General features: G+C 48.0%; 1 protein-coding gene across 1 annotated transcript in view; it reads left to right on the plus strand.

Annotated features, from left to right (window-relative positions):
- Window positions 1–3,873: 3,873 nt before the first annotated feature.
- The window catches only part of LCP2 (lymphocyte cytosolic protein 2), a 43,844-nt gene continuing 33,407 nt past the window's right edge, over window positions 3,874–14,310 (plus strand). Inside the window, exons 1-3 of the mRNA XM_067732883.1 lie at window positions 3,874–4,158; window positions 8,204–8,266; window positions 13,050–13,096. Coding sequence (XP_067588984.1) covers window positions 4,081–4,158; window positions 8,204–8,266; window positions 13,050–13,096 — 188 coding nt within the window. The 5' untranslated portion in view covers window positions 3,874–4,080. The remainder of the gene's footprint in view (window positions 4,159–8,203; window positions 8,267–13,049; window positions 13,097–14,310) is intronic.

A 14,310-nucleotide genomic window follows, 5' to 3' on the forward strand; every position in this document is an offset into this window, starting at 1 on the left:
ACTGGAGTGAACCCACATGAGGACATTCTCTCCATGGTTCGCGGTGTCCCTAGATGCCACCTTCTCTGAGCCACATGCCGCCACCTTTGTCTCTCTCCCCCAGACAACACCCTCTGTCCAAATCACATCCAAATAAGCACATCCTCCCTTCCACCTTCTAGCTTTGTAGGTACCTCTCCTAAGAAGGTCAACACATTCTCTCCTCCAAAGTACCTACTTGCCATTCTCTCCTGGTCTCTAAGTGACAACTCCTTCCCATTCCCCCAGAGGCTGCAACCCACAAGACTCTTCTAATAAATTGCATATTTTTCTCACCTCTACGATTAGCTGTGAAGAAGAGCAGTTATCTCCTCATCTAATTCTTCTGCGGGTTAGCAGGGAAAAGAGAGAGCTTCAAGGCTGGACGGTATAGGGTGTGGCAGGGGGGATATTGGGGGATCCTCCCCCCAGCTCTGGGGTGCAGTGTGCTGTTCCCATAGCCATTCTTTGTCTCTAAGATCTAAAAATCTGACATGTTACTCCCTGCAAGATTTGCTCTCTTATCCACAGGCTCTGTGGGATCACATTTAAGATTCTCTACGCCATGAACCCCTGTCCCCGCGTACTGATACGACATTGTTCTTACTGTGCACAGACTGCCCCCTTCCTAACCTGCAGACAGAGATTACAAAGCCTGAGAAGACCTCCACTAAACCTTTTAATTTGCTTCTTCATGAGTTCTTGGTTTCCCCACCTGCCTGGGGGAGACAGAGATGGGAGAGGGTATCTGCCCCCGAGGCTATGGCTCTACGTCACTGTGCCTTACCTGCTCCCCACTCTCTGCTCTGCTTCGTGCTTGAGGCCAAGACCGATGCTCTCTGGAGGATCGTTGTGAGTTGGCCCCAGCCTTCCTCGCCATGGCATACCCTCTGCTGTGGGCCGTTCCCCGAGGCTGCTCTCATGACCGCCCATTTTACAGGTGTGGAGACTGAGGCTGGACCAAGTGAGCCAGCCTGTCGAGGGTCACTCTGGTGTCCTGAGCCTCTCTTGGGGGTCAATTAGCCCTGCCCCTGGAATTTCTGGAACCCTCTAGCTGGAGACTGGAGACGTGAAACTCGTGAGTGTTGGGAAATTACCGAGGACTGGGGAAACGTAAAGGTTCCAAGCTGAAGCGAGCCCCTTCCCCTTGTGCCACCTGGTCTCCCGGCTCAGCTGCCCTTTCTGGGGAAGGGGCCCACGACTCTGTGGGGAGGGTGCATGCATCAAAGTCCTGCCCTGCGGAAAGTGCTGCATCCTCTTCTTAACTGCTCCTAGTTGCCAGACTCACCTGCTCTTTGTGGAAGACAGACTGATAGAGAGGAAATTACACAGGCTGGAGACAGAGCTGGTTTTGAACCCCTGCTCCGCCTTGTGCAATTTACATAACATCTCAGAGCCCCAAGGTGGCAGAGAGGTGAAGGACAGGGGCTCTAGACTCAGAGTTCCAGACAAGACCTGGCCGCACGACCTAATTGCTGGGTGCAAGGGGGGCAAGGAGCTTCACCTCTCTGAGCCTCAGTTTTCTCTTCTGAAAAGTAGGAGAGATAATAGTGCCAACAATGAGATGTCAATTAGTGGAGAGTCCTTAGCCCACTCCTTGGCACACGTGAAGGATTCCACACATTGATTCGTGGTGATTCTTAGAGCCATCATCACTGTCATCCAGGTTTCTTAACTGCTGTGTCTGTCTTCCAAATGGGCTCTACAGATTGTCCATCGTGGCCACATTTATTGGATGATTCTTCCAAAAGAGCCTCATGTTTAGCTATACCTTCATTCCAACTTCTGCTTTTCTATAGATTTGCATTCTTTATTTTTATAGCAGTGTTTATTGTGTATGAAATTTGGAGTGAGTTTTATTAATTAATTTATTATTTTTGCTGTGTTAATTTATTATTTTTGCTGTGTTGGGTCTTCGTTTCTGTGCGAGGGCTTTCTCTAGTTGTGGTGAGCAGGGACCACCCTTCATCGCGGTGCACGGGCCTCTCACTATCGTGGCCTCTCTTGTCGCGGAGCACAGGCTCCAGACGCGCAGGCTCAGTAGTGGTGGCTCACGGGCCTAGTTGCTCCGCGGCATGTGGGATCCTGCCAGACCAGGGCTCGAACCCGTGTCCCCTGCATTAGCAGGCAGATTCTCAACCACTGCGCCACCAGGGAAGCCCCTAGATTTGCATTCTTGTGAGTGTGGGTGAACATCATTGAAAGAAATTGCTTCTCCTTCTAAGGATGATCTTGAATGTTCCTTTCCACAGGTGTGGTGTGGTTTTTTGCTCATGAAGTAGAACCCAACACACACACACACACACCCCCCCCACATATCACACACAGGTTCAGAATGCCCTCCCTTGGCTACATCTTCCAAGGTCCTGCTTAAATCCCAGCTAATTCCATGATATTTTCTTTGATTGCCCTACTTGGAGGCGAATCCTCTCTCTTCCTGTCTTTTCAAATGGTTTTTTATCATTTGCTTCTCTTCTGGGAATTTGAAAAGTGAAGTGACCTCTCCCACCAGCGGCGGAGTTTTGAACAGCAGGCCGTGCTTTCTAGAGCACAGTCCGTTGCTGAGAGCTCTTAGGTACCAGCCCTGTGAGGAGTGCTCGGCCTAGGCTGCCTCAGCCGATGCCCCTGGCACCCTCTGAGGTGAGGATGACATCAGCTCAGGTTCATGAACCACTTCCATAAAGGCGCTTGGCCTGGGACAACGTGCAGATCTCATTTACACAACGACCTTGCAAGGCTGGTACATTACAGTGAGGGTCCTTAGACTGTGCGTAAGATGGAAACTGCACGGCCAAAGCTATCCTTGAAGAAGCTTCAGGGAGGCATCACCTCAGGGGCCAACCTAACATCACTCGGTAAGTGCAACAGAGCTCTGTTCTTTCTTTAAGCGTCGGGACAGACGGTCATCTGTGTGTGCCTGTGCCTGCAGCACTAAATGAGTGGTGAACTTGTGTTTGGAGGCTGTGAAGTTGTACAAATAGGTTTGCTTTTGACACTGGACTCACCCCCAGTCAAGGAGATGCTCAGATATAGGAAGCGCACAGGGTCTAAGAAACCAACTGAGAGAACCCAGATTCCCATCTCCTGTCTCCAGGGATATGCTCTTTAGATAGAATATGTGGAGGCATAAATAGTAAGTAGCATATACGGTGGGAACGATAGTGACTAGAATATATGGCAGCATCGATAGCAATCGGTATTTTTTTCTTTTAACTTTTTCCCCTTAAGTTTGTCTAGTTAAATGCATCTAAGTTTTATGTACATATGAAGCAATCCTTCTGTTCCTGTATTTCAGATATGAAACTGAGTTTCCTAGAGTTTCAGCCCTTGCCTGAGGTTGCCCAGCATGGAAAGAGTCATAGCAGAAATTAAGCCCGGCCCTGCCCAGTGGATCCCCTTTCCCAGTCCTGGGTGCCCAGCTCACTGGCTCACAGAGTTTGTAATAACTATAAGCAAGCAGCGAAAGAAGCTCAAGTTTATCCATTTGAGAGAAACTGAGGGGTGGTTGGAAAGCATTAAAAGGTCACGCTCCTTCCCCTTCACTGATGTGGGAGATTGTCTATATTTTAGGTCAACCGTCAAATTAGATTTTCATCTGCAAAGACCCAGTCAAGAAGGAATGTGGTTTAGACATATGGTTGCCAGGGATTTTAATGGAAACATACTTGGACTCCCACTGGAGTCTAAGTTCTCTTCATCGCCCCTCCCACTGGGCTGGGGTAGATGGGGCCAGTGGGGAATTACCAGCCTGTAGCTCTCTCTGCCTCTCAAGCCCCCAGAGCTGGGCTTCCTTGTTTACTTATTTAGAGCCCAGTAGAGGAAGTGGTAAAGGAAACTTGCTGAGTCGTTTTCTGAGAAGAGACCATATATGTTCTCAGAGGAAGCCGTTGCTTTCTGGGATCTGGCTATAGCAGAAAGGACATCGGCTCCAGCAGAGCTTTTCCAGAGGGTACCTGGGAGTTGGAAGAGCCAAAGACGCCTCCACACTCTGGATTTGGGGTTCTCTGTCCATGGGTGCAACACCCATGCTCAGTTTGTGAGCTTCGTCCCAGGAGAGCAACCATGGCACTCAGGAACGTGCCCTTTCGCTCTGAGGTCCTGGCCTGGGACCCTGACACCCTTGCAGACTATTTCAAGAAGGTGAGCCTTGATGTTTTGGGGGTGGTAGGGCTGGGCAGAGGCTTGAAGATGGAGTGTGGGCAGAACATGAGAGGCGTGAAAGATAGCAGTGGAACTTCCAACTCCATGCAACCTCGCCAGTTGAGTGAGCACCACTGAGTACCCCGGCAATGCATTTTGGGGAGATGGGAGGCCCTCAGAGGGACAAATATCTACTGTGTGCCAGGGCTCGAGTTTGTGCTCTTCAGGCACAGTCCCATCTAACCCTCTCCAAGACTGCTGTCCTCCCAGCTCAGCTGCAACATAAGCTCAAGGAGGCTAACTGGCCCAAAGCTCCAGGGACTGCATGTGACAGAGGTGGGATTCTAGTCACACCTGTCTGGTTTCAAAGTCCTTGCTCTGAGACTCAGAACTGCTGTAACAACTAGTGAGATCAAGGCTACTTGTTAGAAAGGGGAGATATGGAGTCCTGGGGTAGGAGAGAAGAAAGGAAAGGTTGGAGGCTGTGATGAATGATGCTGGAGATGGCGTCAGGGCAAGTCATTGCTCATGACCTTGAAAGAGGGCTGTTGAAGCCTTTACCTGGACAGAGTGTCACTGGAGCTTTATGAGGGTCTTATGAGGCAGGCTAGGAAACTGACATGAGCCTCAGACTATAGCTGGGGAAACTGAGGCCCCTGAAGAGGAGAAGGTTGGCCAGGAAGGGTCAGGGGCCAAGCTGTAGCAGAGCTGAGTGTTGCTGTCCTGGCTCCCAGGCTTGGAGGTGCTCAAGGATCCCTGTGTTTGGTCATCTGCTGGTGGGACCACAGGTCACATGTCTGCTTGGGCAGATCCCAAGTCACATGACTCAGGGACCCTCTATCCCTGTCCGAGGGATACGATGTCTCGTGAGGGACAATTGAGCTTCTAACACTCCCACCTCTGGAGGCTGGCATCAGATTCACTTGTTACTCCAGATTATCACAAGCATAAGATTTTAGGTCAAGACCTTAGAGGTTGTCTAAGTCAACTTCTTGTTTTTCCTGGGATGGAGTAGGCTCCCAGGGACACATCGTCTAATTTGGGGTCCATATGGTACCAAGGTATTTCCTGTCACAACTGTTCTTCCCTAAGAAAAATGTGAAAATGTTGAATTGGGTGTGGCACGATAGAGGCACAGCCCACAGATCTTGTTACTTTCTGCTTTTTGTGCATCTCCTTTCTGTTATTTTTCCCTTATGAAAAGGTCATAATAAACTTAGCTTTCAGCACGGTGGGTGCAAAGATCACTGAGGTAACTGACTTTTGAAAGAGTTTTCTAAATACTTTTCTTAAATGTAGACCAAATAAATTAGGGCCACAAGTGAAATTTGCTAAGATGCTATAAAGCGGCATATTACCTCAATAAAGAAAGGAGAAAAGAATTGAGAATTAACAAGGCATACCTGAGGATGGGCTGAGAGGCACAGATAGGCCCCATCTCCAATGTGAGAAGGAGAATTACACAGATAGTACAGCAGCTGCAGAATCCAAAGGTAAAGTTCCCCTTAGTAGAGAGAGCTGGACTATAGGTCGGGGATGATTCGGGACAACTGCCTGAGTTGGAGGAAGGGAGAATGTTCTTCTTGGAGAGTCCAGACTCCAGGTCAAGTCCACAGAATCTGGACAGCTTTCCCCTCCCAGCATGAAGGGACTGAAGGCAGGAACGAGGAGACTGAGGGGCACCTGTGATCCAGGAACCCACAGACCCAGGTAGACATCCGTCAAACGTGAACATCTCAATTCCCCCAGAGGGAAAACGCAGAGGACTGACCGCGGAGTCATTTGGGGACGGATCTTGCAGCAAAAGTCCTGTTAGCAGGTGTAATTTCTAATGAAGCACTGGGGCCAGGTCCTCCTTGGAGACACTTCCCCGGCCAGCTCTGGAGTCAGACACACCTCTGTTTGAATCCTGGCTCTGCCACCTGCTAGCTTGGTGACCCTCCTTTTTTTTACTTCACCTCTGTGCCTTGGCTTCCTCGTCAGTAAACCAGAGATAGTAACAGTGACTAACCTCATGGGATTGTTGGGAGAAATAAAGGAAATACGTGTGTGAGGCCTCCAGCAGAGACAGGGGGCCAATTCATGTTCAGTCTTCCCTTTCTCCTGCTCTATTCGCTGGACCCTAGCTGGGGACTCCATGCAGAGCAGTGGGCCTTTGTGTCTTACTGTCTCAAATATGTGCAGCTCATCCTCTGTCTGGAACGTAAGACCCTGAGGACTGAGGTCATGTTTTCTATTTCTTTAACTCCTCCAATTCCTTTTGACTTGGCAGGAAGGCATCCCTGGGCCATGCAGTGGAGAAGACTCTGGCTCAGAGCCATAAATTCTAATCCTAGCTGTGTCCCCAACTCACTGTGTGACCTTAGGCCAGTCCCTTCCCCTCTCTGGGCCTCAGTGGTCCCATCTGCAACACCAGGTACCTGCTCTAGACCAGCACCAACCAAAGCTGGGCACTCCTAAGAATCGTCTAAGCGTATGCTAAAAGAACAGAGTCTCACCCTCCGGCCTAGACATTACTGGCTCAGAATCAAACTCCCAGGCAGGCCCCAGTCTGCAGGACAGTCTGTCTATCTAGAGTCCAAGTCAGCACTCTGCAAAATCAGAGATTCAGCTGATGATACGGACAGTTAAAATGATGAATTAAAGGCAGTCGAAAATTCCAAGAACCATGTCACCGCACGGCTTATGCATAAAAGGGGTGTTTGGGGCCCTGCAGAGACTGCTTGCTTTCTATATGACTGCTAAATCGCCTTTTCTGAGCTTTCTAATATTCATCCTACCCTGTCAGGCCATGAGGTTACAACAATTGCTCTCACTCTTTAGTTTTGTTGGCCATAAGAAAAGGTCATGATTTGAAGTTTGCCCCAAAAGAAGGCCGCCACAGACTGTGAGACCCATACTTGAGAGGAGAAGCTAGAATTCTCAAGGACAAATATTTTACCTTAAATACTCTATCTAGAAACATCAAATTTAGAGATATTTCAAGTAGAAATGCTTATGTTGTTGAGGGTGAGGTGAAACAGACACCTGCTTCAATTGTCCACTGATGTGACTCTAGGAAAGCAACCAGGCCCTAAAAATGATCATTCCTTTTGATTCTATAATTCTATTTTGAGAATCTAACTTCAACTACATAACATAGAAGAAAAAGCTGTATGTTAAAGAATATCCCTGATGTTTTTTGATCTGGTATGTTAAGCTGCACTTAAATCTGTTCACTTACTGTATGTAAGTTTTACTGTTATTAACTAAAAGGAGAACATTCCTGGCTCTGCAGCCCGGTTGTCACCTCTGTCACCTGCCTACCCATGGAACCTTATACGAGTTACTTGACTCTTTGTGCCTTTGACTCTCCATTTGAAAAACATAAGGCTTAAATGACTTAAAATTGGTTTAAATACTTAGAACAGTGCCTGCCATATAGCAAGTGTTCAGTAATTGCTAGAAGTTTCTATTATCATTATTGGAACAGCAGTTTGGGAAACAACTTAAATGTTCAGCAATAGGGAGCAAACTCAAATAATGTTCAAAATCAGTTTGTAATAACATGAAGCAGTGCCTATATGTTTCAGGAGGAAAAGTCAAGATAACCAGATTGAATACGAATGATAACCTCGATTATGTTTAGAAAGATGCTTAGGAAAAACCACTGAAGGAAAGACATCGCCGTTTTCACCGAGGTTGTCTTTGGGTAGCGAGATGAGAGATGCTATTTATTTTCTTCTTTCAGCTCTTTTCTGCTTGCTAGAGGAGCGTATGGCCATCCCTTTGAAGCTCTGAAGGCGCTCTTTCTGTACCCCAACCCTTAGGGGTTGGCCCCAAGGCCTTAGACAGGCAATTTCTCCATTTCAGGGAGTCCCAAGGGGTTAGTTAGTGAAAGCAGGGCTGAGGTAGGGATGGGGCCCCTCTGTTAGACAGGGGAGGGGAGTGGGGGACCTGGCTAGCCACAAGTACCACAAATTGCTAAGCTTCTAGGGCAGGCAAGGGATGGGAACCAATGGCACGAACTGCCCGCACTGACAGCACCTCCCCTCCTCTTTTTCAGCTGAACTACAGGGACTGTGAAAAGGCTGTGAAGAAATATCACATCGACGGGCTGCGGTTTTTGGTGAGCGCTGGCTAGTCTGACCCATTGAGAGCAAAGCTGTCCTGTACTTTAATCAATGGCTGCAGGGCCAACTGGGCTACCCTGTCCCTGGGGATGCCCAGGGGCAATGCCTGTCTTCAGGATCGCCACACAGCCCGTGGCCTTCTTCAGTTTTGTATGAACGTCTCTCTCATCACCTCTCAGGATCCTTCCTATTTAGGATACCTCCCAGATTTTTCACCCATACCAAGATACATTCTAAAGTCAAGGTATAAGGAGGAATCCAATTATAGTTAACACACACACGCCTCTTGAAAATCTATTCAAATACCACTCATACTTTGAGAAGGCCAAGGGGGAAAATGATCGTATGGGAGAATAGAAGATTCTCTTTCTCTATTTCTCACTCTGGGGTACATACTCACTGACTAGAATAAAGGATAGAATCACCCTCCTTATTTCAATATGTCCCTCTTTCTCTACTAAATTCACATAGTTGGTTTTGTGTCAGTTAAACACACACGGGGTATGGCTTTCTCCACTCCATTATATTGCAAAAAGCTTCAAGCGTAAGACTAAGATGCAGCTGTTATTGAGGACTAAGCCATTACATAGAAAGGGATGCAGCTCTAATTGGTGGAGTTAGAGGCACTGGGTAGTGGCTGGGGCGGTGGTCTGAGCATTTCCCCTAAAATGACACCTTTGCCAATGGGTAAGAGAGACCCTGGCTGCACCAATCTATCCCTTCTGGTCATGTTCCTTCATCATTTAAAAAAGAAGTAGGAAAAAGACTTCAAAGGTCTCATGGGGTAGATGTTCCCAAATTGGATTTGGAGTCTGGGGGCAAGTTAAGCTGTGTTTCCTTGTAAGACCTAGTCAGCAGCAGTGAGGGAACTGAACCATGAGACTTCAGGGTTGGAAGGGGCCAGAGAGGGCGCATGTTCTAGTTTTCCACCCAGCACACCCATCCATTTCCTGTATTGCATCTCTGCCACCACGAGCTTCTTGAATTCCTTCAGTGATAGTGAGCTCACTACCACCCATAGTCATATGTTCCTTTCTGATCAGTTCTTAAGTCTCATGCCAAGACCAAACCTGTGCCCCTTTTGGTCTGAGTTTCGTTTTCATGTGCCACGTAAGACATGTTTATTCACTGTCCCACCTAAACCATTCAGTCATTCACTGGACAAGCATGTTCCTGAACTCCTTTTACATACCAGACCATGCCGTGTGCTGGGAATATAGAGATGATTAAGATGTGTTTTCTGCCTTCCAGAAGCTTGTTTTATAGCAGGAAGTTATCTTCAGGAAGGCTCCAACCACCTCAGGTGCAATTGAAGAAACATGTACAGAGGTGTGATGTGACTTATTCTAAGTCACGCACCTAGTAATTGGACTAAAGCACACATTTAATTTAATCTAACCATGCATAAGTTTTTTAACAATGCTATTTCTTTATACTGAGCTTTGGGCCAATAGAGTTCTGGTAGTTTTATTGTCTTCCTTTTGCAAATTACTGCTCAATCTGAGTATTTCCTTCTGATGCCTTTAGCACTGAGAACAGAGACTTCTCAGGGCTGAGTCGAAAGAGAGTAAGACATCTTTCTTGAGGATGGTCCCAGTTGTGGTCCTGATGCCCTGGGTCACCTTGAATAAGCACTTGCCCTCTTGAGCTTCTCCTTGCTCCCTCCTCTGTTAACAGAGCACATTGGACTGGGTGGTAGTGGGTGACAGTCCCTCCCAGCTCTGGGAGTCCCCCCAGTGCTCCCCTTGTGAGCTTCAGGCCTGTTAGGACAGGAGCTTTGCCTCCTCTGCCCCAATATCTGGGACCTGTCAGGCCCTCAGAGAATATGCTGCATGCTCTAATCACTGTGCAAACAGGAAGAAGTGGAAAGAGGGGCTCGAGGAGCCAGGAGAGTGGGCAGCAGAACCCAGACCTGATCCGGCAGCTTCTGCTGAGACCACTCTCCGCCCCAGGTGCTCTGGGTACAACTTGGGCTCTGATCTGAGCTGTAATATCTCATCTATATGAGATGTTAGACTTCAGGTTGTATCTCACCCTTTCCAGCTTTATAATATCCAGGACCATTCTGCTATTCGAAGCAGAAGTGGAAGACCCCAGTCTGTATCCCTCTATCCCTCCCTTCCTCTTTCTTTCTTTGATTCCCTCCTTCCCTCCCTCCCCTTCCTTCCTTCCTTCCTTTGTTCCTTCCTCCTTTCTTCAGTGTAGGGTCTAGCAGGCCCTTTGAATCTGTTTTGCTGCCATTTCGTTTTCCATTGAGAAGTCTGGTGAGGGAATAGGGGTGCTGCGCTTCCAGAAGCTTGACGAAGAGGAGGCCATGTGCTTGGAAGCTGTGTCAGTTAGAAAGGTGTGCGGCTGCATGAAACAGAAACTGAACCACAGTGGCTTAACCAAATAGGGGCCTATCTTTCTCAAGTGATAAGAAATCTAGAGTTACGCACTCGAGGCTGGTGAGCTGCTAAAGGAAGTCATCAAGAACTCAGGCCCCACCCGGCCAATGGAAACCGTTGGTGGCTTCTGTCCTAATGGTTACAAGATGGCTACTCCATCTCCAGGCATCACATCTGCATTCCAGGCAGGAGGAAGGGGGGAAGGGCAAAGAATAAAAAATGCAGAAGTGCATGGGGAATGCATTCCCCCTTATTTTCAGGGAGACTTTCCCAAAAGCTTTATCCAGTTAGACTTCAGGTTATAGCTCACTGGCTGCAACGGAGTCCCGTGACCTTGGCCATACGCAAGGGAGTCTAGGGTGTTAAATATTTTGAACTGGGCACATTTACTGCCCTGAACAAAATCCGGGTCCCATCAGTAAGGGAGAAAGAGAGTGGATATTGGGTAGGCAAGCAGCAGCCCCTGGCCACATTGCCTCTCCAGGTGGGGTCCAATTCTCAGCTTTCCTTTCTCCCGTGTCTCTCTTGAGGACACACTCAGCGTATAAGTGTATTCCTGTGAAGCCACAAGTCTAACTCCAAGTCATTGTACAAGTAACCCAGAGTTTCCAGACTTTGCTAAAGGCCTTTCTCTTTCCTAATATCCTCTACCTCTATGTCTCCAGCCATGCTCACATGCTCACCTTCTCCTCCACATGCTTCCTGAAATCCCCTCAGCTTATGTCCTTGACTCAGCAGAACAGAAACTGCCCAGTTCTCAGCATTCATCCCTCTGGCAACTCCCAGGAAGCCCTCCACTCATCATGCCACACTCTGAACAAGAGTCTTGGTATCCTCGCTGAGGAGGTGGCTCTGGAGGGAGGGGATGCCATAGCTCAGTGATGCAAAAATAAATAAAAGAAGTTAAGAATTTTGACCAAAAACCTGATTGTCTCAGGACTCTTGGCAAACTCCCTCCCCAGCCCTGCCGCAGGGTCAGACACTGCTCCTAAGAAGTGGAGCAGATGAGGCCATAAGCACATTGCTAAGATGCCCCAGCCCCTGTGCTTAAAAGGAAGCTTGCCCAGCTCATCTCAGAAGGCAGCCAACAACCTGCCAGGCAGCTCCCAGCCCAGAGCGGAAGTAGAAGCAAAGACACTAACATCCAGGAGCCAGCCAGACCCCAGCTGCTCCCTCCCCCGGGACAGAAATTACTCACCTAACCTCCGTTTATCACTCACAAAAGGTATGTCAGGCACTGAGCCAAGCACAGGACATACGTCATCTCATTCAATCCTCACAACCCCTGAAACGGGGCTATTAATATTATTACGCTTCCCATTATACAGATAAGGAAACTGAGGCTTAGAGAGACTAAGCGTCTGTCTCAAGTCAGACAGCTGCTAAGTGAAGGAACCAAGATTCCAAACCAGCCTGTCTGACTCCAGAGCTCCCACTCTAACCACTGGGATTCTGACCTCAATTAGAACGTTAAGGAGGCCCCTTCCTTGCCTCGGCATTGGTTCTATGGAGAGCATGCCCACCCTCTTTTCTTCCTCCTCCCTTTCAGGTGCCTTCTTCTCTCACCACCTGCCCCCAGCACAGGTCACTGGGACCCTCAAAGGGCTTGGACATGATAAAAGTGAAGCTTGCAGGAAGAAAATAGACATTGGATGCCATAGAGCAGGGTCCCAGTGCCACCTCCATCACCTACAACCTGGAATCCCCTTACATCCCCGGGCCACAGTTTTCTCACTAAAATGGGAACGATGCTGGTAGTTTCTACACCACAGGGTTGATGTGAGGATTAATCAAGATGCTGTAAGGAGAGGCCCAAAGTCAGTTCTTCACAAATACGCGTTTCTTTCTCCTTTCCCCTCTTGGTTCCCTCTGGACAGCCTCTTTATTGCATCCTTACATCTAGAGAATTCTACTAATAACCCTGGTGAAAGAGGCAGTTGGGGTGTGATGATGTTATAAGGGCACAGATGCCTTCGCCAGGCTGGCTTCTCATAGCTGCTCCATACGGCTGCTGAGAGGGGCCCTGGAGTCTAAGAAAGATGTCATGACATGGCCAAGTTCAGCCCACAAAACAAGTCCTGTGCGGTCCCACAGATTTGGCTCTCATAGTATTTGCTGTTTGCTTCAGTTAAAATTATTTGTCAATATTTAGAACTCAGGACATTTCATATAAGATCCAGGTTTCGGGATTCCCTTTGAAAAAGATCTGGCAACACTAGGCCCACAGGCTTTTATGCACCATCTAGAAGCTGCCCGCTTTGGATGGGTGAGTGGGGTGTACTCTGCAGTTTGCTGCAGTCCCCACTGTTCCCTATTGTTTCATACCATACTCTACTCACCAGGCCCAGAACCCTTTCCTGTGGGTTGTAACCTACTGCTGTCTTCATTTCAGAACCTGGCAGAGAATGACATCCAGAAATTCCCTAAGCTCCGGGTGCCGTAAGTACACCCCCTCATTCCTTGGGTAGAATGGGGAGTAGTCCAGGGGGAGCTGAGTCAGTTATCTATCACTGTTGGTTTGAAATAAGAAAGTGAGGAGGAAGCATGAAGGCAAGGACAGGGTTTAGTGAAGAGAAGTTACAAGATGACTTGAGAAAAAGAAATAACAGATCTAGCCCAGCTGGTGTATTGGCTGCTCTTGCCAAAGATAAGCCTGACTCTGGACCACGTTTTCATTTCCTCTCTTCCCAGTGGGGTGGGTTGGCCTTTGAAAATAGTACTAGAATCAAAGATCTGAGATTTCCTCATGGTGTCATCACCAACTCTGTCATTGCTTTAGTTTTCTGGACCTCAGTAAAATGAGAGAGTTGGATCCGATGAAGGATGGCAATGAACTACTATATTGGAGAGTACAGATATAGAACATTTCTATAACTACAGAAATGTGATGCTCTAGAAAAAGACCATAGTTCCATGTAAAGGAGAGACCTTAACGTACAGGAGTGAGAATTAGTGGCTGGTGGGCCAGAGTCAGCCTGCAGACACGTTAAGTTTGGTCCACAGAGAGTTTTAAAATCAAGATACGGCATTAGGAAAGACTTTGGGGAAGAAGGGAACTTAACTTGGATCTTGAAATGCATTAGGAGTGATCAGATGAAAAATGGTTAAAGGACATTCTAGAAATGGGGACTGTATTGCGAAGGCATGGCACCAGCGCCTTTACTGGAACTGCAAGTAGGTCAGAGCAGCTGTGGCGTATACATGGGGAAGTAAAAAGTAAAGAGGCCACGGTGACGGGTCACAATTCTGAAGGATGCTTTGAGCCATTCTAAGGAGTCTGAGAGTGTTGGTGAAGTGAGTTCACCAGGGAGAACACTAGGTGAAGCCTGCATCTTGGCTCTTCCGGGGGCAGGTAAAGATGAGTCAGAGGAGGGCTCAGCTGGAGGCATGGAACCCAGTTAGGAGATGACGGCTATGATCCCACTATGAGATGGGAGCTTCTCCTAGGCTGTGGCTATGAAGATGCTGGAAGGAGGGGATTTCATCAGAGCAGTAGAAGAAAAGCGATGAGGCAGGCACTTTTAACTGGGAAGATGCTTTTTAACCTTAAGCCTGAGCTCAGCTGACATCTGTATGTTTGAGAGTCAGGAGAAGGAGGTGGCATGAGAAGCAACTGCTAGTTAATGCAGAAGAACGATTCTAAACCCTCATAT

The sequence above is a fragment of the Pseudorca crassidens genome, chromosome 3 (genome assembly GCF_039906515.1).
Source record: "Pseudorca crassidens isolate mPseCra1 chromosome 3, mPseCra1.hap1, whole genome shotgun sequence".
In the NCBI taxonomy this organism is placed as follows: Eukaryota; Metazoa; Chordata; class Mammalia; order Artiodactyla; family Delphinidae; genus Pseudorca; species Pseudorca crassidens.